This window comes from Opisthocomus hoazin, chromosome W (genome assembly GCF_030867145.1).
Source record: "Opisthocomus hoazin isolate bOpiHoa1 chromosome W, bOpiHoa1.hap1, whole genome shotgun sequence".
Lineage (NCBI taxonomy): Eukaryota > Metazoa > Chordata > Aves > Opisthocomiformes > Opisthocomidae > Opisthocomus > Opisthocomus hoazin.
This window is the reverse complement of record NC_134453.1, coordinates 32,053,580-32,076,727: the sequence shown is the minus strand read 5'-3', so window position 1 is coordinate 32,076,727 and position 23,148 is coordinate 32,053,580. Positions and strand designations below refer to the sequence as shown.

General features: G+C 43.8%; 1 protein-coding gene across 4 annotated transcripts in view; it reads left to right on the top strand.

The window, feature by feature from the left end:
- Positions 1–6,362: 6,362 nt before the first annotated feature.
- LOC142365720 (guanine nucleotide-binding protein G(q) subunit alpha-like) overlaps positions 6,363–23,148 on the top strand; it is a 182,269-nt gene continuing 165,483 nt past the window's right edge. The window contains exon 1 of one of the 4 annotated variants that reach the window (XM_075446793.1): positions 6,363–6,472. Coding sequence is in view for 1 of the 4 variants with exons in the window: in XM_075446790.1 (XP_075302905.1) it covers positions 7,246–7,381 (136 nt within the window). In the remaining 3 variants the exon portion in view is untranslated. Of the gene's footprint in view, positions 6,473–6,884; positions 7,382–21,606; positions 22,117–22,325; positions 22,346–23,148 lie in introns of those variants that run through there. The other 3 variants (XM_075446790.1, XM_075446791.1, XM_075446792.1) reach the window with 3 other exon arrangements.

The window sequence follows — 23,148 nt, the reverse complement described above, 5'->3', positions numbered from 1 at the left end:
CATTTTCCAGTTAATCACCAGTCTTCCATTATAAAATTATGGCCAATGAGATAGCTATCCATAGTTATTTTAGTGACATATTTTGGATTGCAAAAATATAACCTCATTTCATAAACTCTTTGGACAATGGAAGGAATTATGATTAATACTTTCCAATTATATACTAAAAGAACTACATCTATCTGCATACTGAATAGCTGTTTTCTCCCCATCTTGTGACACAAAAAGAAATAAGGTGGGAATGATGGCCTACCAAATTATTCTAATCGCTATTACATTTCTGAGGATGTAGGATCAAACATTCACTTAATAAAGTGGAGGATTTACACAGTTGCACTGTGTATATTAAAAAACTTAAAAGACAACCCAGGGTGTGATACTACTATGTACAATGGTGAAAACCAGTGCAATTCCATTGAAGATGATGCATTTACAGTGATTTAAAACTTTAACGAAATCAGAATTAGGCTGCATATACCAAAAAAATACCCTGTAGGATGTCACGGTTTCGGCTGGGATAGAGTTAATTTTCACAGGAAGCTGGGAGAGGACACAGCCAGGACAGCTGAACCAAACTAGGCAAAAGGATATTCAATTCCATATGACATTATGCTCAGTATATAACTGGGGGGGAGTTGGCCGGGGGGCAGGGATTGCTGCTTGGGAATGGACTGGGCATCGGATTCCGCGTGGTGAGCAATTGCACTGTGCGTCACTCACTTTGTATATTCTTTTATTAGTATTATTTTTATTGTTTTCCTCTTCCTTTGCTGTTCTGTTAAACTGTCTTTATCCCAAACGATGAGTTTTGCCTTTTTCTTCCTATTCTCCTCCCCATCCCACAGGGGAGGGTGGAGTGAGCGAGTGGTCATGTGGTACTTAGATGTCATCTGGGGCTAAACCATGACATAGGAGAAGAGTGAAAGCTACAGCAGGAAAAGAATGCCTGAGGTCTTAGATACATATCCCAAGCATCTAATGTTGTTGACATTTATAACCCAGAAAAGCATGAGATGGCTGCAAATAAACTAGTCAGTACAGAAAGTGTCTATAGAGTAATAAGAATGCATGATCATATGCCCAAGAGTTTGAGTTTGATTTGCACAAAAATAAAAACGCTATAAAGAATAAAAGCTGCTTTTTAAGAAGTACTGCTAATTCAAGAAGTTGAAAGGAAAGGATAAATGTATTTGAAAGCTGAAGTATGTGACAAATAAGCATAAAAGGAATCTTGATAGAAGTGACAGTATTCCTAGGCTGCCAAAATACAGATTTATAATTTAGGTTGCTTGGCATCCATTTCACGATAAGGACAGTAGATAAATAACAGGAAAAAAGTTATCCAAGAAGTGGCAGATGCTAATATCGAACACAACTATCTCCCTTTTCTGATCTTCTGAATTACTGTGGTATCAACTTGTACTCTACTGATGTAATGGTGTAATTTGTGTCATATGGCTATGTCAAGTGTTTTTTCATTGCTGGAACTTAAGATCCTTTTCCACCAGGCCTATGTGGACTATACAGGAACAGTTGGCTGATGCAGTTGATCCAGTGGCTCACTGCCACAGAAAGGACAGTCCCATCTCCCCATACCTACTATCCATTTCCCTCGCACTGGTTCTAAGGTTCATCTGCACCTTTGGGAAGCCAGTGCAACTCCAATTGCAACGTAATACCTGAGAGCAAGAGCTGGCAAAAGAGAGGAAGAGAATGAGATGGTACAGAGCAGGGAAGGGAGCTGCAGAGGGTGATGGAGGGAAAGGATCGCCCTCTGTCTCTTCTGTCCCACTTGACTGCACTTGTGAGCACCAGAACCCTCTGTCCACGGAAGCCATATCACCCATAGAGCCCACTGCTCATGGCAGTCATCTCACCCTGTCACAGTCCATTTGGATCTCTAAAATTTACATGACAGATTACTCTGTAAATTAAACTTTATTTCATGAGCTCATTAGGTTAAAAAAACCCACCAATCATCAAATCAAACAAGGGCTCAATCCCCTTTGTACAGACTAGTCTAATGTGAATTCTCTAATTCATTACTTCACTAATTCATGAGTCCGTTGCCCACAAAAGCCATCTCACACACAGAGCTTGACAGCAGGCCCCTGTGTCTCTCTTGCCCCTGCAGTTGCCACGGCACCTTCCCTTCTCATCAGCCTCTCTCTACACTCGAGCCAGAGGAAAATCGAGCTGTGGACAAGACTTTATACTGCCCTGACCTCAAACTACCTCTCTTCAGCAGAGACACCAGAAGAGAAATACTAGGTCATAAGGAGACATTTTACAGAGGATTTTCTCTTGGCTGCAAGGCGCAGTTTCTAGAAGTAGCTAGTATGTTGCAGTAAGCCAATACAGCAATGCGCCCCCTGTTGGGTGCCCAGGACAGACACAGCATGATGCGAGGTGAACAGCGCACAAGGTGCTATTCCCCATGCAAAGCCAAGGAGAACTAACCCTCACCGCGCTTCGGACTTGGACTCAAAAGCAATGATAATAACATCATAAGGGTCCTTGAGTGAGGGACGGAGAGATAAGTTATTATTTCCGTTTCAAAGAAGGAACAGGAAAAGGGCAGGATCGCCGTGCGTACCCTGGGCATCGTTCTCTCGCCCTCCTTCTCCCCCGGCTGGTGTACCGCGGGCTCACCGGGGTTAATCCGGGTGGGCAGGGGAGCCGGGCTGCGCGGGACGGTGGGATGCCTTTCAGCCGGCAGGTGGCGCCGCAGCTGCGCCACAGAGGCGTGGCGCCTCCTCAGGACCGTCCCTCCGTGGAGGCTGGCTTCCCTTCTCTTCTCCCAGAGAGGGGCGTCCAGGGGCACGGGGGTCGCCCCGAGGGAGGCACATCGATAACACATGGCAGGTTTTGTCTAAATGCTCTCAAAATGTCTTAGTCTTTACAAGTGAGGGAAGTTGTAACAGGGTTTAAACATTCTTCAAGAAATAAAATCTCCCATTAGTTTTACACACACACACATATATATACATACATACACAAACTTTCCTTCTTTCAAATGTTCTGTATAGTCAGAAAGATACGTAGGATACATCTGCGGTGTACTGAATCCAGCTCTATGCACAACATACGAGTGAGGCTATATACTTGCCTGGCAAGCAATCCCCTTCTGATAGTTTCTCTTGTGTGTATTTTCTTTTCCTTTCTGTCTTGCATTGTCAACAAACTAACAAATACTTTTTTTAACCCTTTCTTAGTCATTACTCTACACCTTAGGACCTTGGCAAATAGCTATTACTTCTAAATAAATATCACTGGGGAACTCATAAACAGCACATACTGGAACAAACTGATTATTTCAGTTGAAAGGAATTGCAAATACTCAATGTTACTCATTTAACGGTAGACAACCAGCAGATACAGTTTGTTCTTCAAAAAAAAAACCAACCCTGATTAGGAAGGCATACTGGAAGGGTAACTTGCTCTACTCAGACATACTGATGGCCTCTAAATTAACTGTAAGCACTCAAGACTGAGATATAATTGTGCATAGCACTGTGAAAACATCTTCCTAGTGCACAATGGCAATCAAAAAGGGCTTGTAAGATATTCCACTGCTTAAGATGGGATGCTGACTACCAATAAAAATCAACAATGTTGTTATATAGGGTCTGCTGGTTTACTGTCATGTGGGTACCAAGTTCAGATGCTAGTTGCAATCTTTCAAAACATCACAGAAAACATATCTCAAACAATAAATATCTTTAGGTATATGGAAGAAATGAAAGACTGGGCTTGATTAGTACAAAGAAAGATACAAAGATGATAGAGTGGTGGTTCCCCAAACTTTGTTGGCTCGTAAGCAAGAATACTGAAGATGCAGCATGTTCAATATCACACTTTGCTCCCTCTGACAGTCTCACTTTTAACTTTTAATTTCCTGTGACAGCAAGAAACATTAAAACATCTTGCAGGCAATGGGTTTGCTATAAGACATGACTACTTGGATAGAGGAATATGAAATTATTAATGTTACAGGGAAGGTTTATCAGGAAGTATCTGTATAGAATTAGGTAACAGTATGGATAATATCTATGGATAATAATTATCTGTATGGGTAATAATTGCATCTGTCATTTACTGACAGTTCTTATTAGGATAACATATTTACAAAGGATGTTTCACGTTTCAAAACAAAAGCCAACCATTACGGAGATGAGGGCTGAAAAAAATTTCCTCATAGTTTGATTATCACATAGTTGTCCATTATGGGGGTTCCTCTAACTTCCATTAAGTCACAAAGCAAATGGGTAAAACAGTGTGTAATGGCTATCAGCTGATGCCTGATTCAGGACTATATGGCTCGTCCATTAAAAATCTGAAGATATTTATTAAGTAGTGACTTTGAATCCAATGATGTCAATGGGAGTGGTACATACAGATTAAATTTATGGCCCCTGTGGTGTCTTTTCTCACTAAAAATGCAAAATTAAATGATAGTTTCACATTTGAGGTACACACAGTATTCATGCCTTCTACACTGAGCATGTAAAAGAGTTGGTTAAGAAAGCTGAGTCAGACTTCATCTACTGGGGAAGGTTACGATATTGTCTGAGGTATATAGTTTTTTCATAGGACTGCTGTGCCCTCAATTTGGGGAGGGATTTTGATCAGTTGATCCATATGTCACAAATTCATTGACCCATTCATATCCTTTCTTTAGACTTGATGCCAGATGCTGTTTGCTGTGGACTTGAACTCAGTGCACCAATGTTTCAGGCACAGAGCAGTTGTACATCCATTGAGCATTTCTTGTAACCTGCACCACACGCCCATTTTCATCTTTTTGGGCTACAACTTTTAGGAGGAAATTCCAGTATGTTGAGAATTTATTTCATGAAGAAAAATCTTTTCCCTTTTGGTTACTTATTTGCATTTTTACATTTATCATATTTGTAATTCAATATAGAAATCTTTATCACTGAATTTAATATTAACACATTAATCTGGGACCACAAGATAGACAGATAAATACATACATATACCTACATACATATGAATTTTAAAATCCACATCAGGTAAATAAAGAAGATGCTTTTACCGAAATATTATTTTTGATTAATAAATAGGATTACAGAATTTAGAATAAAATTCACATATTCATTTACTGGAAGAAAGAAACATACTTATAAAAATATTCCAAATTTTCTTAAATGCTTTTATACATTATACATAAAAATACAATATAGATCTAAACAAAAATCATGCATTTTTAAAATAATGCAAGACATTTTCATGCTCTAAAAACTGAGAACTATATTATTCTATTGATTATTACGTTTTCATTTTTTAATTTCCTCTTAGTCTTACACCTTATGGTGGACTCTACTTAATTCATATTGTCAGCATATATTAACAGTTGTAAGAAAAAGCATGTGATTTTCAAAACAGATGACAACAGGTGCTGGAGAGGACATGACACATGAAACTAGAAGATGGGGAGTGATGCACCCCTCTACCTACTTAATAGACTACTATGACTTTCCTGGAACATTTTGCAACATTCCCAGATAGCTAACTTGATATGAAGGTGGGAAAAGGTAGGGCAGGTGTGGGAATTTTGAAATATTTTACAAATCTACAAAAACTAGAACTTAATATGTCCATCAAATTGTGTGCTATCACTCTGGGGGTTACTAAAGGCTATGTTGAAGACAGGCTTTCTAGTACTGGAATTGAAGGCAAGCTAGTCTGGGGTTGTGAATAAGGATGGTAGTTAAAAGCATTGGTTGAATAAAGATCACAACAACAGAATACAAAATGCAATGTATCTATGCCTTGAAATGACAGAATATTAGGTTCTTACAAGCAAGGGAAGTATCCTACTGTTTTTACTTGTTGTAAATGTCTTTTATTTCTTCTGCATATGACAGAACTATTCAAATACCATTTTCAGGATTACCAGCATTAAAAGTTACTAGTGTCTAGTATATTTTTATCTCCCACATTTGAATTTCCAGCTGAAGGTGGAGAAGATACTTCTCTCCTCATGTAAGTTATTACATTTTTCCCCTTTCCCTATGAACCGGACATCTCTTCCAGGAAGAGAATACAATGGTATAATGAAAATGTGCATTATCGACTAAAAACAAAGGTAGCAAAAGCAAATAAAACGTGCGGAATGTAAAATTAAAAAAAAAAAAAAATCTGCCCTACAGGACAAATAAGAGAAGGCTGTGTTCCTCGCTGCCGTTTGGTGTGAGAGAGAGTCTGCTCCCCTCCCTTCTCTTCCCCCCTCCGACGGCTGCGGGCCTGGCAGGGGCGGCCTTCGAGCGTCGGGCTTGGTCGGGGGGCAGTATCCCAGGAGTTCCTGGCTCCACCAGCCACCTATTCCCAACACGCAGCGGTACAGAAGAAGAGTGGGAGAGACAGCGGGAGAGAGAGTCCGCCATATTTCTGCCTCACCACGTCTGCGGAGTCAAGCCATTGAAAAGCCCGGCGAGCTGGCCTCACGGTGTGCATGCCCTAGTCTCTGCCTGCCTTTTCTTCCTCTCTGGTGGTGTCCTTTCTATCCGTCCCTTTTCTCTTTCTTAGTGTCAGGGCAGGAACAAGCCGCGACAGCTCTTCGGCAGCAGCTCTCCCCGTAAAAGGGGCAAGCGACCGTGCCTGGAAGAAAGGTCCACCGTAAGGAAGTTCTCCAGCCAGGCGCACGCTGAGATTGCCGGGCGGCGGCGGGCTTTGCCCACTTTCGGAGGAGCCGAACTCTCGCTTTAGGACAAAGGGAGCGACAGGGAAGTGTGTGTGAGGGGGGGAGGGATTAGCGGCCATTAGCATTTCCGTGGGGGTGTAGTTTGCGAGGGACACTCAAGCACTGCGTTCGTTGCAGCAGGAGGCGGAGGCGGTGGCAGAGGTAGTGGTAGTGGTGAGGGAAGGAGGGAGGGGTGTGTGTGCAGAATAGCTTGGCTCGCCTAGATAGCACTGCTACCTCCGCGGCTGCTATGGTGGATGTTTTCATGTTGCTTGGTGCGTAATTTAGAGGACAGGAGGAGTTGGAAGCGGCAACTATTAGAGGCAGGGAGCGGGGAAATCTGTGCTGCCGGGGGCCGCCTCTTTCTCCTTGCCCGTGTGTGGCATCGAGGCAGCTCCCTGCGCTTGTCCTGCAGTGCCCGGGTGGGGGCTCCCGGGCAGAGAGCGTCTGTGTCCCCTGGGGCTGGTGCTCTGGTGAGGTGTGTGTGCGCGCGTTTTTAGAGTGGGAGGTGGGGGTTGTGTCTGAACCAGTTAGGAAGAATGACTTTGGAGTCCATCATGGCGTGCTGCCTGAGCGAGGAAGCCAAGGAAGCCCGGCGGATCAACGATGAGATCGAGCGGCAGCTGCGCCGGGACAAGAGAGACGCCCGTCGGGAACTGAAGCTGCTGCTGTTGGGTGAGTGCGGGCCGCCGTCGGCATACACGCCTTAAGTGCCGCTGGGGGTGCAGCCCAGACATCGCCGCCTCGGGCTCCCTCCGGCTGGCCCCACTGGTGCGTTACATGGTGTGGTCGGTTCGGTTTCCCTCGGGCGCTCGCCACCTTCGCCGTGGGGCGGCCGTGGCGATGGCGGCGGTGACCCGCTCGTCGTTCCTCCGCCGCCACGTTGTGTGTGTGCACCCGTGTGCAGGCTTCGCCGAGGCGCTTGTAGCTGGGTAAATAACTGTGGTTCCTATGGGTGGGTTTGATATGGTAGGGAACCCGGCCTTCCAAAATGGAGAGGGAAAGGATGGCTGGTGAGTGCGGGGGTTTTGGGGAAATGTCGGTGATGATGGGTGTAGGAGAGTGATGGTAAGGAAGCAGATTAATGAAAGAACTCGCAGGGGGAGTTGCTTTGAGGATTGGCAGTGACAGGCTTTGATATCTGCATTGTTCTGTGAGCCTTGGAAAGGTTGTTGGGTCACCGGTTGCATTTTTTTAATTGTGATTTTTATTTAATGAGGCAAACTGGGATAAGGGGCTTATGCCCAGATTGTAGACTGTTTTTTTTAAAGCAGAAGGAGAAAGAAACCATAAAGACCCAGATGCACCCATGAAGCTGAAGAGTAACCTTAAGTATGCTGGAGGATAACAGGATCTTTAATATCTTTGGAATCCACCTGCTGTTCAGGAAATAAAATCTATTGTATCATTTCTCTTCAATTAAAACAGAGGTTTTTATTTTGGAGCCATAAGTGTGCAAAGGCAATGTTTGTTTAATAGGAATTTGGCTCGTGTTGAAGTAAGCCTTTTGAATTAAAACACATTTGTCTATATCTGATGTGCTCTACTACATTGTGTAGTTCTTGTGGTAATGGAGCTTCTGCCTTAGACTAGCAGGCCTTGAAATATGTCTGCACTGGTGTTTGGTGTGTGGATGAGTAGGAATGTTCCAAGTGGATATGGGGTGTTTATATCAGACTTTTGTCTTGAGTCATGTACGTGACAGTAATGATTTATATTGGGGGAATAAACTGCCTTTTCAATAAGGTAAGGAGAGTTGAAAGGAAGTAAGAATTTATTTTATTGCTTGCTTGTGAATGTGTTATTTAAAACACACTGTAAAATAATACAGTTGATCTTCTGTATATAGAGAAAGGTATTGGGATCCTTAACTGATGTCGAAAAAGAAGGGGAGACAGATACAATGCTACCAGTAATAACGTTCTGTCTCATTTTGGCCTAATTTTTGGTTGATGGAAATGTGTGCTGTGGCTATTTCAAGATCCAAAACCAAGATAAAATAGAGGTCGGATAGTTTGCATTTGTTTAATTTTATGGATGTTTAAGTATAATTACTTAACTATATACATTTGCTACAGGAGAAGCAGTTGACATTTGACTTGTTACTCAGGTCCAAATTGTTTCTGCATTTCCTGGTTTTCTTGCAGTAATGCTAGAGTTTTCTCCCAAGTTTTTTAAAAATGCATGAAACTTATTGAATGATACCAACATATACCACCCAGAGAAGGAATTCAGAGATTTGGTTCTACAATCAGTAGTGCAGAACTTGTATTGTTTTACAAGATCCACCCACTGGTAATGTTAAATGTATGGATAGGTAATGGTAGATTAGGGCCTAATTGGGGCATTACTTTAGACTAAATGAAATAAGGTGTTTTCAGAGCAAATAGATAAGAAGCCATCACTTAGAAAGCTTTGGAAAAAACTCACCGATTGCCTGTATGTTTTCTGCATGTATATGTATAAACCATGCTTCTGAAGATGTAAGCATGATGTACGAGAAACCAAGAGAGGTAAACATTCTGCTTCATACTTAATACCATATCTGTATTTGAATAGAAACCAGTATAGAAATTGTTATTGTGTACACATTTTTCGTATTGTACTTTGTCAGCCTCAGTCATATATTTGATTGAAAGTGTTTGTGCATGTGCATCTGTTCAACAGTTAATGATCTCATCTTTTAAAATGCAGTATGGTAGTGAACCACTGTTGAAGTCACGGGGTTGGATAGAGATTCAAGTTTCAATTTATATAAAAAAAAAAACTTTATAAAAAATTGTTTTAATTAGTGGGTTTCTCTTGGGTATCTGACAGTACTTCTTTCAGTCACTCTCACTGCTTCCCCAGCATAGTAATTTGTTCAGTTCTTAAGTTTGTGTTATTTGTTTGGGTCATTCATATGGTTGAGATGGACAAAACCATTTTAAAAATAGGAAAATAATAATTAAAATGGTGAGACTGGGAACATAAATGTCTGAAGTTGCTTAAAATCATCCATTTTTTTTAATTGACCTCTACATATCTTTGTCCCTCAAAACTTCAAGTAGCAGTATTGCTTAACTTTATTCAAAAGTTAGGCAAACTTTTTTCAAAAGTGCCAACTTCTCAGTTCCACTTTGAAAAGTGTTGTTGGACTTAGAAGCCGAAGTGGGTTAAAGGCTTTTGAACATGGGACAAAGGTATATCCTTTTGATCGTAAGGAGAGAGCTCAGCTTAAGCTGAGCTGTGTTAATTGACCATACCTGCTCTTTGAACTTGTTGCAAGTGCAAAGTAAAAGGTATTAACTCAAAATGTTTTAAGGAACAAATAAGCATATCTATGCCACAATTTTTTCTTGTTTAAAAATTAGACATACATACAAATGCATATATGTAGCAAATATAAAGAAAAAATTCTGGGTCAGAAAAGAGGATTTTTTTTTTTTTTTCCTCTCCTTGACTTGTAGAAATTATAGTGCTTCCTTGAAAAGTGAAATATTTCACTTCTAACTGTGTAGGTTTCTATTACTGTGTGACACACGCTATGCTATGTACACCCTTCTTATGTATTAATAATGATATCTTTTTACTTCTCATATGATCAAAGAGTTTAAAACATTGAAAGTAATTTCTGGAAAACTTTTTTTGTATGGTAAGATTATTTTAAATTATTAGTTAAAAAATAAACCCTCTCCATGATTAAACATTAAAATACCGCTTTTATAATTTATTGTTAAGTAGCAAGAGCCATATGCTCTAGCTTTCTATATATATCATTTTGACTGTTTGACTGTCATCAGTGGAAGTTTTGCCTGATCTCGGAAAGCAATGTTTGGGCCTAAATGTTAGATTGTAGCCATAAACCTTCACTACTGGACATACTATGCCTGTACACTGTATATATTTATGTTATGCATTATTTTCTCATTGGGAAAGTATCTTGTGTATCTAAGAAAATAATTAGCAATATCTTGCTAGCTATGTCTATATATCTATAAGCTTTGGCAAAATTAAGTATTGGAGGGCTTGACAGCGTGTTTGCTGTTTTGTATCATGCTTGCAGGTATTGTGACGTGCAAAACGTGGCTCTTAAGGCAAAGGTGTTCTTTTTGTTTGAAATAGCAGATGAGTCAGTGAAGCAAGGTGTCAAATATGAGTATCCTTTCATTTTCTATATGTTACCAAAGGAAACAGGTGGGAGGTAAACCATTTGAATTTAGCATGAATTGCAACTAGTCTTAACTGGAAGACCTTTTTTTTGTTCTCCGAACCTACAGGATATGTGTGTGTATATATATATATATATGTTTTTATTTATTTATTTTTATGCCTGTGTTAGTTGAATTAGCAAAGACTTAGACTTAAAAAAACCTTGAAGAGGAAGTGGGCCCATCAAGCTAACAATGAATCTTCCTTCCCTGCTTTAATCTGAAATACCTATGCAAATAGATGGTCTCCTCTACTTTTATATAAGTAGGTAAACTGATACTGTGTGTGTTTCAGTTTTATGCACACAATTTAAAAATGCTGATATTGGATAGTATATTCTAATTGGCTATTTTCTTTGCTCTTCATTAAAGCAGAAAACTTAATTATTTTGAAAGAGCATTGCAACCTTTTCTTATTATCTTGTATTGATCCGTACTTGCACTGAACACTTGAAAATAATTTTAGGTAGTTACAACAGTATGTATTTACAATTAGAAAACAAACAAATACTTAACATGCATCATCAAGATATATATTGAAATTAGATTGGTAAGTATCTCTTACTTTGGAGAAGCTGTTTCTAAGGTTATCTAATTTGATTCTGGATGACAAACACTGATATATTCTATTATATATGGACATATACATCCATATATAAGAATAACTGGTTTTGAGGAAAACATGAATCATCATCTTGATATCAATGTGATATCATGATTTCACATTTGCTGGAAAAGAGCATATTAATTTTTTAATGCATGATAAAGGAGTATTTTATTTTCAGTCCTTATAAAGGATTTTCTTGTTGGTTGTTTTTTTGTTTGTTTTGATTTTCCTCCTTCTTTAGAAGTGATCTACTGTAGCTAATGGAAATTAGCTTAGAACGTCAATAGTCAAAGAATTCTAACTTAATTTTGCTCATATGTCAGAAAGCTAAAGGACCTCAAATTTGTACTTCCCATTAAAAACAATATTGAATTCATACAGGAGGAAAACGTATGCTGAACAGAGGAATCCCTTGAGAAGGGACTTTTGGGTATATATTGTAATGTTAAGAAATAATTCTGTGTTTTTAGCTACTTCAAATTATTTTGTAGGTGTATAAAGGCAATGGCAATTTCATAAGGGACAGCATTTCTTTTGAAGTAATATGAAGAAGTAAAATAAATTTGAAGTAAAATTAATCCCAGGAAGGTGTGAAAATTGCGTAATAAGGTAGATGTGTGTTTCTTGCTCTGCTGAATGGAATAACACTCGGGAGAAAATGTGTTCTCATACATGAACAAGACTATGAACAGCTGTTGCTTGTAAAATTATGGGACGTTTTTCAACATTCACTTTTATTTGCTCTACTTATTTAAAAAGTCTGACTAGCAAGAAAGCAATATCAAAACTGAGGAAGGACTTGAATGTAGGAAATACTATGAAGCCATATATGCAGTATTCTTAAGATCAAAGAAGTAAGTGTGCAGCAGGCTTTAAGTATTATGTTAACCCTGTGCAAAGAAATTAGATGGATTAATACTGAAGGGCATGAGTCTAAGTGATACTACAGTTTGGAAAGTTTTAAAAGTCACTAGGGAAGTTCCAGGAACAACATGAATGTGGTAGTGTGGGTTTTTTTGTGTGGGTTTTTTGTGGGTTTTTTTGGTCCCCCGCCCCCCCCAAGCTAAATTTAAGAATAGAATAGTTCAGTTGGAAGGGACCTACAAGGATCATCTAGTCCAACTGCTTGACCAATTCAGGGCTGACCAAAAGTTAAAGCATCTTATTAAGGGCATTGTCCAAATGCCTCTTAAACACTGACAGGCATGGGGCGTCGACCACCTCTCTAGGAAGCCTGTTCCAGTGTTTGACCACCATCTTGGTAAAGAAATGCTTCTTAATGTCCAGTCTGAACCTCCCCTGGTGCAGCTTTGAACCATTCCCATGCATCCTGTCACTGGATACCAGGGAGAAGAGATCAGCACCTCCCTCTCCACTTCCCCTCCTCAGGAAGCTATAGAGAGCAATGAGGCCGCCCCTCAGCCTACTTTTCTCCCATTTACACAAATCCAGAGTCCTTAGCTGCTCCTCATAGGACATGCCGTCCAGCCCTTTCACCAGCTTTGTTGCCCTCCTCTGGACGCATTCAAGGACCTTAACATTCTTCTTAAATTGTGGGGCCCAGAACTGCACACAGTACTCAAGGTGAGGCTGCACCAACGCTGAATACATAGGGATAATCACCTCTTTTGACTGGCTGGTTATGCTGTGTTTAATGCACCCCAGGATACGCTTTGCCCTCTTGGCTGCCAGGGCACACTGCTGACTCCTATTGAGCCTGCTGTCGACCAGCACACCCAGATCCCTTTCTGCAGGGCTGCTTTTCAGTCACTCCTCTCCCAATTTATATTCGTGCCCGGCATTACTCTGTCCTAGGTGCAGAATCCAGCATTTCGACTTCGCAGAATCACAGAATGGTAGGGGTTGGAAGGGACCTCTGGGGATCATTTAGTCCAACCCCCCTGCCAAAGCAGGGTCACCTACAGCAGGCTGCAAAGGACTGTGTCCAGGCGGGTTTTGAATATCTCCAGAGAAGGAGAATCCACAACCTCCCTGGGCAGCCTGTTCCAGGGCTCCATCATCCTCAGAGTGAAGAAGATCTTCCTCATGTTCAGATGGAACTTCCTATGCTTCAGTTTGTACCTGTTGCCCCTTGTCCTGTTGCTGGGCACCACTGAAAAAAGCCTGGCCTGTCCTCCTGACACCCACCCTTGAGATATTTATAACCATTTACTAGATCCCCTCTCAGCCTTCTCTTCTTCAGGCTAAACAAGCCCAGCTCCCTCAGCCTCTCCTCGCAGGAGAGATGCTCCAGTCCCCTAGTCATCTTTGTAGCCCTCCGCTGGACTCTCTCCAGTAGCTCCTCCTCTTTCCTGAACTGGGGAGCCCAGAACTGGAAACAGTACTCCAGATGGGGCCTCACTAGGGCAGAGTAGAGGGGGAGGAGATCCTCCCTCGGCCTGCTGGCCACACTCTTCTTAATGCACCCCAGGATGCCATTGGCCTTCTTGGCAGCCAGGGCACACTGCTGGCTCATGGTCAACCTGTCGTTCACCAAGACTCCCAGGTCTCTCTCCACAGAGCTGCTCTCCAGCAGGTCAGCCCCGAGCCTGGACTGGTGCATGGGGTTGTTCCTCCCCAGGTGCAGGACCCTGCACTTTCCCTTGTTGAATTTCATCAGGTTCCTCTGCGCCCAGCTCTCCAGCCTGTCCGGGTCTCGCTGAATGGCAGCACAGCCTGCCAGTGTATCCGCCACTCCTCCCAGTTTTGTGTCATCAGCAAATTTGCTGAGGGTACGCTCTGTCCCTTCGTCCAGGTCATTGATGAAGAAGTTGAACAAAACTGGGCCGAGTACTGACCCCCGGGGGACACCACTAGTTACAGGCCTCCAACTAGACTCAGCGCCACTGATGACAACCCTCTGAGTTCTGCCATTCAGCTATCAACATTATTTTCATCCCAAATCCAAAACACAGCACTGCACCAACTACCAGGAAGAAAATTAACTCTGTCCCACCTGAAACCAGGACAGAAAAGTAGAACAGTCAGGTGGAATCCAAGGGTTTTTTCTGATGATGGGGGGGAAGCCTGAAGCAATTCCTAGTTGTCCTTTGGTAACCCAGCAAACGAAATGAGTCAGAGGAACGTATTAGAACAGTTTGGAATCAACTAATTCTGGAGGCAAGTGCAGAATTATGCTCTCAACAGAAGCTTTTACTGTGAAAGGATTTCTTCCGACAGCATAAGAGAAATGCCCTGATTCCTAAACTATGTACAGGCTAACTGTTCTTGCTTTGAAGTCTTTGAGGACAAATGAAGATGTCCGATTTCAAGAAATGAAAAAAAAACAAACAAACAAACAAAGAAGAGCAACACTTGATAGGTCATTAAAAATCTTGCAGGAGAACTAGAAGACCCCATATAAATGCTGAAACAAAAATCTTCAAGGAAAGGCGAGCACTATATTCTTTATTTGATAATGTTTCCTTTATTTTTATTATCCTTTTGAGAATACTAGCAGGAATAAATAACTATTGAACTCTACAACTGACATAAACAAAGTCTACCTGTGACAAATATTGATGATGGGAGGGTGATCACCTTTTAGATCTATTCACAAAAATAAACATTTTTAATACAAAAGTCTTATTAAATTAGTTAAGATAAAACTAAGTAGGGTCCAACACTGGATCACATGCTGCTGCAACACAAGTTATAATCATCTTATTTTTGCAGCCTCTACTCTATTCCGCTAGTATTCCTTTCAATTTTTCATGTATTTTCCATTGTTCCAAGTATTTCCTTTTTAATTCGAACCCTCTGCCCCTGTATCCTTCCAAGTTGCTGCACGAACTTGTCAAACAGTTCATGTTAGTCCCCAAATTATCTATAAACACTCCAGCTTCCAAAAGGTGCGTGCAGCTTGGTAACATGGAAAAGCAGAAGTGTGCCCAGCGAAAACATCGGCAATTGATACATGCCTATGGTGATATATAATTGTATTACAACAGTATACTTAAGAACTTACCTTTGATTTATGATCAAACTTTAAAGAAATAAATTAGGAAGTATAAAAAACTTATCTACCTACATGTTCAAGACTGTTTTCTGTAACATGTTTTCCAGTTCTTCATATATTTGAACCCTTGTGCTGGGCTTCCAGTACATTCTTGAGATTTCTCCAATTTTCCAAAACTCAAACTAATCTTAAAAAAACAAAACAAACAAAAAAACCCCAACCCCCCCCCCCCCCCCAAAGCAACCAAACAAAGCCCCTCCTCCCAACCTACCCTTTCCGAAAAACACAGAATACACTGAGGTTTTAATGATTTAATACGTTTCATGTAATTACTAAGTGTAAGTTATCAGCACAAAGTCTTGCAGAGATGACCTGGGAGCCCCTGAGGTAGTAAGAGCCAACAAGGAAGCTTCTGTGAAACACCCCAAGGGAAACAAGGGGTGTTCCTCTATGAAGGTGACACAGCCAACAGCCCGGATGAAGTGCCTCTACACGAACTCGCGCAGCATGGGAAACAAACAGGAAGAGTTGGAAGCTACCGTGCTGCTAGAAAGCTATGATCTGATTGCCCTTACTGAAACTTGGTGGGATGAATCCCATGACTAGAGCATGGCTATTGATGGCTACAGGCTGCTCAGAAGGGACAGGCGGGGAAAGAGGGGTGGAGGCATTGCCCTGTACATCAAGAAATGGATACAGTGTGAAGAGCTGTCCCTGAAGAATAGTCACGAGCAGGTCGAAAGCCTGTGGGTAAGAATCAGAGACTGAGGCAACAAAGGGAACCTGGTCGTGGGTGTCTACTACAGGCCGCCTGATCAAGGAGAGCCTACTGATGAGGCCTTCTTCCTCCAGCTACAGGAGGCTTTGCGCTCGCAGTCTCTCGTCCTGCTGGGGGACTTCAACCGCCCCGACATCTGCTGGAAAAGTAAAACGGCGAGCTGTAGGCAGTCCAGGAGATTCCTAGAATGCATTGAGGATAGCTTTTTAAGCCAGGTAATAGACACCCCTACCCGAGGGGATGCAATACTGGACCTGATGCTCGCCAATGCAAGTGAGCTCATCGGTGACGTCAAGACTGGAGGCAGCCTGGGCTGCAGCGATCATGCATTGGTGGAGTTCACAGTCCTGAGGGATATGGGAAAGGGGAGGAGTATAGTCAGGACCCTAAATTTTAGGAAAGCCAACTTCCAGCTCTTCAAGGAGTTAGTCAGTAGGACCCCCTGGGAAACGGTCCTCAGGGACAGGGGGGCAGAACAGAGCTGGCAGATCTTTAAGGGCGCTTTCCATAGAGCACAGGAGCTCTCAGTCCCCAGATGTAAGAAGTCAGGCAAGGAAGGGAAGAGGCCAGCATGGCTGAGTCAAGACCTGCTGGTAAAACTAAAGAGCAAGAGGGAACTGCACAGGCAGTGGAAGCAGGGACGGGTATCTTGGGAAGAGTATAGGGATGCTGCCCGGTTGTGCAGGGATGGGGTCAGGAGGGCCAAGGCGCGGCTGGAGCTGAACTTTGCAAGGGATACAAAGAATAACAAGAAGGGCTTCTACAAGCACGTGAGCCAGAAAAGCAAGGCTAAAGAAAGTGTACCCCCCCCCCCCCCCCCGATGAACAAGAATGGCAACCTTGTATCAACAGATGAGGAGAAGGCTGAGGTATTCAACCACTCTTTTGCCTCAGTCTTCACTGGCAACCTCTCTCCTCTCCCCTCCCCAGCTGATGGACTGCAAGATGGGAAGCAAAGGGGCAAAGCCCCTCCCACTGTAAGGGAAGACCAGGTTTGTGACCACCTGAGGAACCTGAACATACATAAGTCTATGGGACCTGATGAGATGCATCCCAGAGTCCTGAGGGAATTGGCTGATGTAGTTGCCAAGCCACTCTCCATGATATCTGAAAGGTCATGGCAGTCAGGTGAAGTCCCCAGTGACTGGAAAAAGGGAAACATTGTGCCTGTTTTCAAAAAGGGTAGGAAGGAGGACCCTGGGAACTACCGACCCGTCAGCCTCAGCGCTGTGCCTGGGAAGATCATGGAACAGATCCTCCTAGAAGCTATGCTAAGGCACATGGAGGACAGGGAGGCGATTCGAGTCAGCCAGCATGGCTTCACCAAGGGCAAGTCCTGCCTGACCAAGATAGTGGCCTCCTGTGATGGAGCGACTGCATTAGTGGACAAGGGAAGAGCTATGGATGTGATCTGTCTGGACTTCTGTGCCGAGTTTCAGCATCCGTGAAAGGACGGGAACGACTCTTACACGCATTGCTAAGATACACAGTCGGATACTTTTATTCCACCGCTTCTGTGGTTATATACATTTGCCATATCTGTACACACGATTACGCTTGCATCGGATAGGCTACAGACATAAATCACACACTGTTCACACGCCCCACATTCCCTTATAATTGGTAACTATGCACTAACATCAATAGCAACAGACTGCCTCCACGTCCTTGAACACATCTTGGTTTTGCTATCAATGGCTATTCTTAGCTGTCCTTTCCAGCAAGCCTGTTAAATCATGCTGTTTCGCTTAAGCGGCCTAGTCGTGCTAATTCTCAAGCTACATCGACCCCAACATCTCCCCCTTTTTCTTTTCAAAAAAGCTAAGCTATCTTATCATTACCTTAAAAACATTTGCTCAATTTGTGTTAGTTGCATCACAAAAATTTTCTTCGCAGTTACCTCTAGTGCCTCTTGTGTTATGCGTATTATACACGGGACCAACATAATCACTGCCATAATCATTGCAACAATAAGCAATAACATTTTGATTAGTGACATTAACCAGCCAGAAATTCCCCATCTGTTTCCTTCCGCAGCCCCAATAAATCAGAATGCAGATACAATAGTCTAAAGGCAGAACCCGGAAAACTTACCAAACCAGGAGATGCAAAGGCAGTTACTTAGTCCAGAGAAATCCATTAGATCACAAAAACCAAATCAGTCCATCAGAACACAGAAATACAAACACCATAACATAAAATCACACATTCGTGGTCGCGACCACACACACACACACAGACACACACGCAGGCACACCAAGTTTTCAACATAAATCCAAATATTACAAAGACTTATGAACAGACAGCAGGCAGGCAACAAAAGTGATACTGGAAGAATGCCTTTGTCTTATTAATAGTCCCTGCTCAGAACCTTTTGGTCCAGTGATCAGAGGTTCTCCCCGAGAATCCCTCGGTGCCGGCTGGAGGTCCTGCGATCCCTGGGACCATTGATGTTCAAGAGCAGGGTCCTACCTGGGTACCCAAACTCTACTACCAGAAAGGAGCAAAATAATTCACTCTCCAAAACTTAACCCCGGAGCCCTAGAAAGCAGGCACTCACATTGACACTCGTCAGATAGTACAGATAACAGCCATACATCGTTAGGATGTAGCATCTTTGTTAACTGGGCCCACTGTCTTTTTATCACCTCCCCTTCTTCTTCCGTGTTCATTCAAGATGGGTTTGATCCATTTTGCCGGCACCCACTCCGTCTGTCCATTATCTGTAGAAACACAAGCATATCCCCTCCCCCAAGTGAGTAGTCGTACTGGACCTTCCCAAACCCCTTTGTCCGGGCGGAATACCGTTACTAACACCACATCATTGTCATAGACATTTTTGTTTGTTCCCCTGTGCCGAACAGCTGGGGGGTCACTATGACCTCCTCTAACATTCAACCAATTCAGGACAAAAAGGGTTTTGTGTAGACAGTCTATCGGGGATTGCTCTCCCCCCTTTTTTAAAATATTTAAATGATCTTTTAGTAAGCGATGGGAACGCTCAACCATAGCTTGACCGGTGGAGTTGTATGGGATGCCCCGTACATGCTTAACACCCCACCGCTGAAGGAAACGGGCCACCACCTGAGACCTGTAGGCTGGGCCATTATCAGTTTTAATTTGTTCAGGTACTCCCAACACAGCAAAGGCTTGCGCCCCATGTCGTTGGGTTGCTTTGGCATTGGTAGAAGTAGCTGCTGTTGCCCAGATGGCAGCCGAACACGTATCGACAGAGACATGGATGTGCTTCAAATGCCCAAACTGGGGGAACTCAGTCACATCGGTTTGCCAAAGTTGTCTGGGCTGTAGACCTCGAGGATTTACACCACCATCCTGTGTAGGAGTGAGTCTCGCACAGTCAGGGCAGGCTGCAACAATAGCACGCGCATCTGCTTTAGATAATGAAAACTGTCTTTGCAGCGCCGCCGCAGACTGATAGAAAAAATCATGCGCTGCTCGTGCAGCATCAAAGCTCGTGGACAGTTGTACGGGAGTGGCTGTCACTAGTTGGTCCGCACGGTGGTTGCTCTTAGGTCTTGTAAGAGTCTCCATTTTCCGGACTTTTTCTGAATGGTAAACACAGGAGTATTCCAAGGACTAGTGGACGGGACCAAGTGCCCCAGCTTCACTTGTTCATCCACCAATTCTTGGAGATGGGCGAGCTTTTCAGTAGACAGTGGCCATTGGTCCACCCAGATCGGCTTTTTGTCAACCACGTGAGCTTCAATGTAGGCCTGGATGTGCTTGCTTCAATGGCCGCTGTCAAAAAGGCGTCTGAATGACACAACCCCATTGTGATAATACGTCTCTGCCTAATAGCCAAATAGTAGTATTCAAGACATAAGGGCGTGCTTGTGCCAGCAACTTACCATCTTGGTCTACAAAGGTAATGAACTCAGTACTCATTTGTGTCGCTGTTGCCCCACCGATTCCTGTCACCATGCCCGACACTACCGTCAATGGCCATGACTCTGGCCATTGGGCCCTCGGGATTATAGTAACATCTGCTCCGGAGCCTAACGACATTTTCTGGTCTTTTAGTACAATGCCGTTCGGTCCTTTAATAGTGATCTTTCTTATGGGCTGTTCTGTGGAAAGAAGTTGTACGAATGCCACCAAGGGGGGGTCCACTTGAGCCAAAGGCGTCACTTCCCCTATAGTTTGGGTCAGTTGGGGGGACCTGAGCAATAAAAGGAATCAGTTGGGCAACCTTGCTGTCTCGTTTGATGGTTAATGGTGGCGTGAATACCTTTAACATAATCCCTATTGGCCCTGTGAAATCTGCATCAATTACCCTTGGTAGGACAAAAATTCCCTGACTAGATGCAGAGGATCGCCCCACCAACAATGCACTCAGCCCATGACCTAAAGGTCCTGTGGCTACCGAGGGGACGACATGCACCTTATCATCTTCTATAGTGATGTCTTGTCCCACGGCCAGATCGACTCCTGCGGAGCCGCTTGTGGTGGCTCGGAGCTCGTCGAGACAGCCATAGCTGTGGGGAACTTTCTTGTTCTCGCGCCCCCCATCCTGGCGCTGCTCTGCCCGTTTCCCGACAGGGGGGTACCATCCTTTTTAAACTGCGACCTGCATTGAGCTGCTTTATGCCCGAACTTGTCACATCTATGGCATGTCCCTACAAATTCGTCAGCCACCACCTTTTGCTTCTTGATCTGAGGACAGTTTCTTTTGTAATGGTCTTCCTCTCCGCAAATAAGACAACCAGTTTTTGCTTTAGCACCTCGATCCCCTTTCCCCGTTTGCATGGCAGGTCGTAAAAGCAGCGGCCATAGCAGCCGCATGTATTCTGGCCTTCTCTCTTTCCTCCGCTAAGCGAGGTAATCGGGAACAAGCCTCCACGTACTGACTAAGGGTAGACCCACTAGGCAGGGATGCAATTATCTGTTGACATTGAGTGTTGGCATTTTGAAAAGCTAAATCCTTTCCTACTGCACCTTTTGCTTCACTTGGCAGATTCGGTGCCGCATCTAATGCTTCCTTTAATCGGTCTATAAAGTGCATGTACGGCTCATCAGGACCCTGACGAATCTGCGTATAAGGTAATACAGGCTTCCCAATCTGTGGTAACTCAGTTAAAGCGGCCAGGGCTAAGCTCTGTGACTGTTGCAATATTCGAGGGTGTAGCGCTGCTTGAGCCGCCCCGTCGCGGAAAGCGCCAGTACCCATGAGCTGGTCTGGTGTAACTACACGTAAAGGATCATCGGCACCTAGCTGAAGGTTTTGCGTCATTGCAACCTCACATTTATCCCGCCACTTATCCTTCCACAACATAAAGGCAGTGGGGGGCAACACCAATTCTAACAAGGCTCGGGCATCAGCTGGCACTAATATCTGATTTTTGAAACAGGTGGTAACCAGCATCATAACTTGCTTGCTATCCAAACCATAGTTCATTATGGTTTTTTGTAACTGACTCACTGTTTTCCAGTCAAAAGGAGCCCATATCCGTTGATTCCCCTGCGTAAACACCGAGAATGCTGTTAAACTGTTTGGTAGCATTTGTCCTTCAGTTACAGCATTTTCTATTACCCCCCTCCATCGTTGTCCCTTATTAAACTTAGGGTCGCGTATCGGGGGCGTCCCGTCTCCACTCCGACCTCCAGCGGCCACACCACCCCCCTCTGTACCGCCGGGTCCCTGCAGACCACACCCACCGTGCGCGCAATCAGGCTTTTGAACACCGGATGCCCCCCCTCCGTGCTCTCTCCACGTCACGCTCCTCTTCCATGCCTCACGTTCGTCATCCCCCACCCCCTTACCGTATTTACTGCGTAAATAGTGATCAGCGTCAGCTAAGCTCATTTCCCCGTCTTCCAGCATTAGCCTAACCCAATGCCGTTGCGAATGCTCTGGTGGTGAGTTTTTGTTAATGCTTCCATTATTTGACCCCCCCCTGAAATCACCTCCCCCATCCCGTACGACTCCCCACATATCTGCTGCTCGACTGCTCGCAAACCGTCCGTTACGGCTTGGTGAGCCTTTCGATATGCCTGTTTAATCGTGGCGTTACGGGATCCTTTATCTAGTCGTTGCATCTCGTCCAGCAGCTTTGTCATTTGATCCTGTTGCTTTCTCAACGTGTCCGTAAGTTCACTTTTATGAATCTTTGGGTATAATAGCGATGTTGCTCCTTCGGGCAAGTCAGTATCCATTTCTGGGAGCGGCACATTCTCCGGTAGTGGTGGGGCTGTAGGTGGCGCTGGTGCCACACTCGGTTCTCCGCAGGGCTCCGTTTCACAAGCCAGCGGCGCCATACAGGGATCTTGATACTCTCCCGCGGGTTGACTGATTGCATAAACAGCTCTCGCGGCGGCTGCAGCCACAGTAGCCTCGTCCTTCATATCAGCAATCATATTTTTAACAGTTCGGAAAACAGGGGCTAATTGCCGAGCCTCTTTGTTTCCGACCTGCACAGAGTCCCACAAGTCCATCCCAACTCTGTGCCACGCATCCGGATCGAACAGCTGATCCATTGTTATCAGCTTTCGGAGGCGGCACCATAATGATAGTCCCGATATGTCTCCTTTAGTTAACTTAGCGTCGGCTCGATCTGCCAATTCCAACAGGCTTTTCAGCACCGTGTTTTGTGACGCTGATACAGTGGAACCTATGCTGCCGATGTTCATGCCCCCCCCGGCATGCCACGGATCCGCTCCTGCCTTTCTCGGGCAGCCCGGCTTACCTCACCAGCTGGCAGTCCCGTGCCTTTTTTTTTTTCTGGCTGCGATAATAAATCCTTAGGGTCACCATAATGCCGAGTCTCAGCATCCGTGAAAGGACGGGAACGACTCTCACACGCATTGCTAAGATACACAGTCGGATACTTTTATTCCCCCGCTTCTGCGGTTATATATATTTGCCATATCTGTACACACGATTACGCTTAC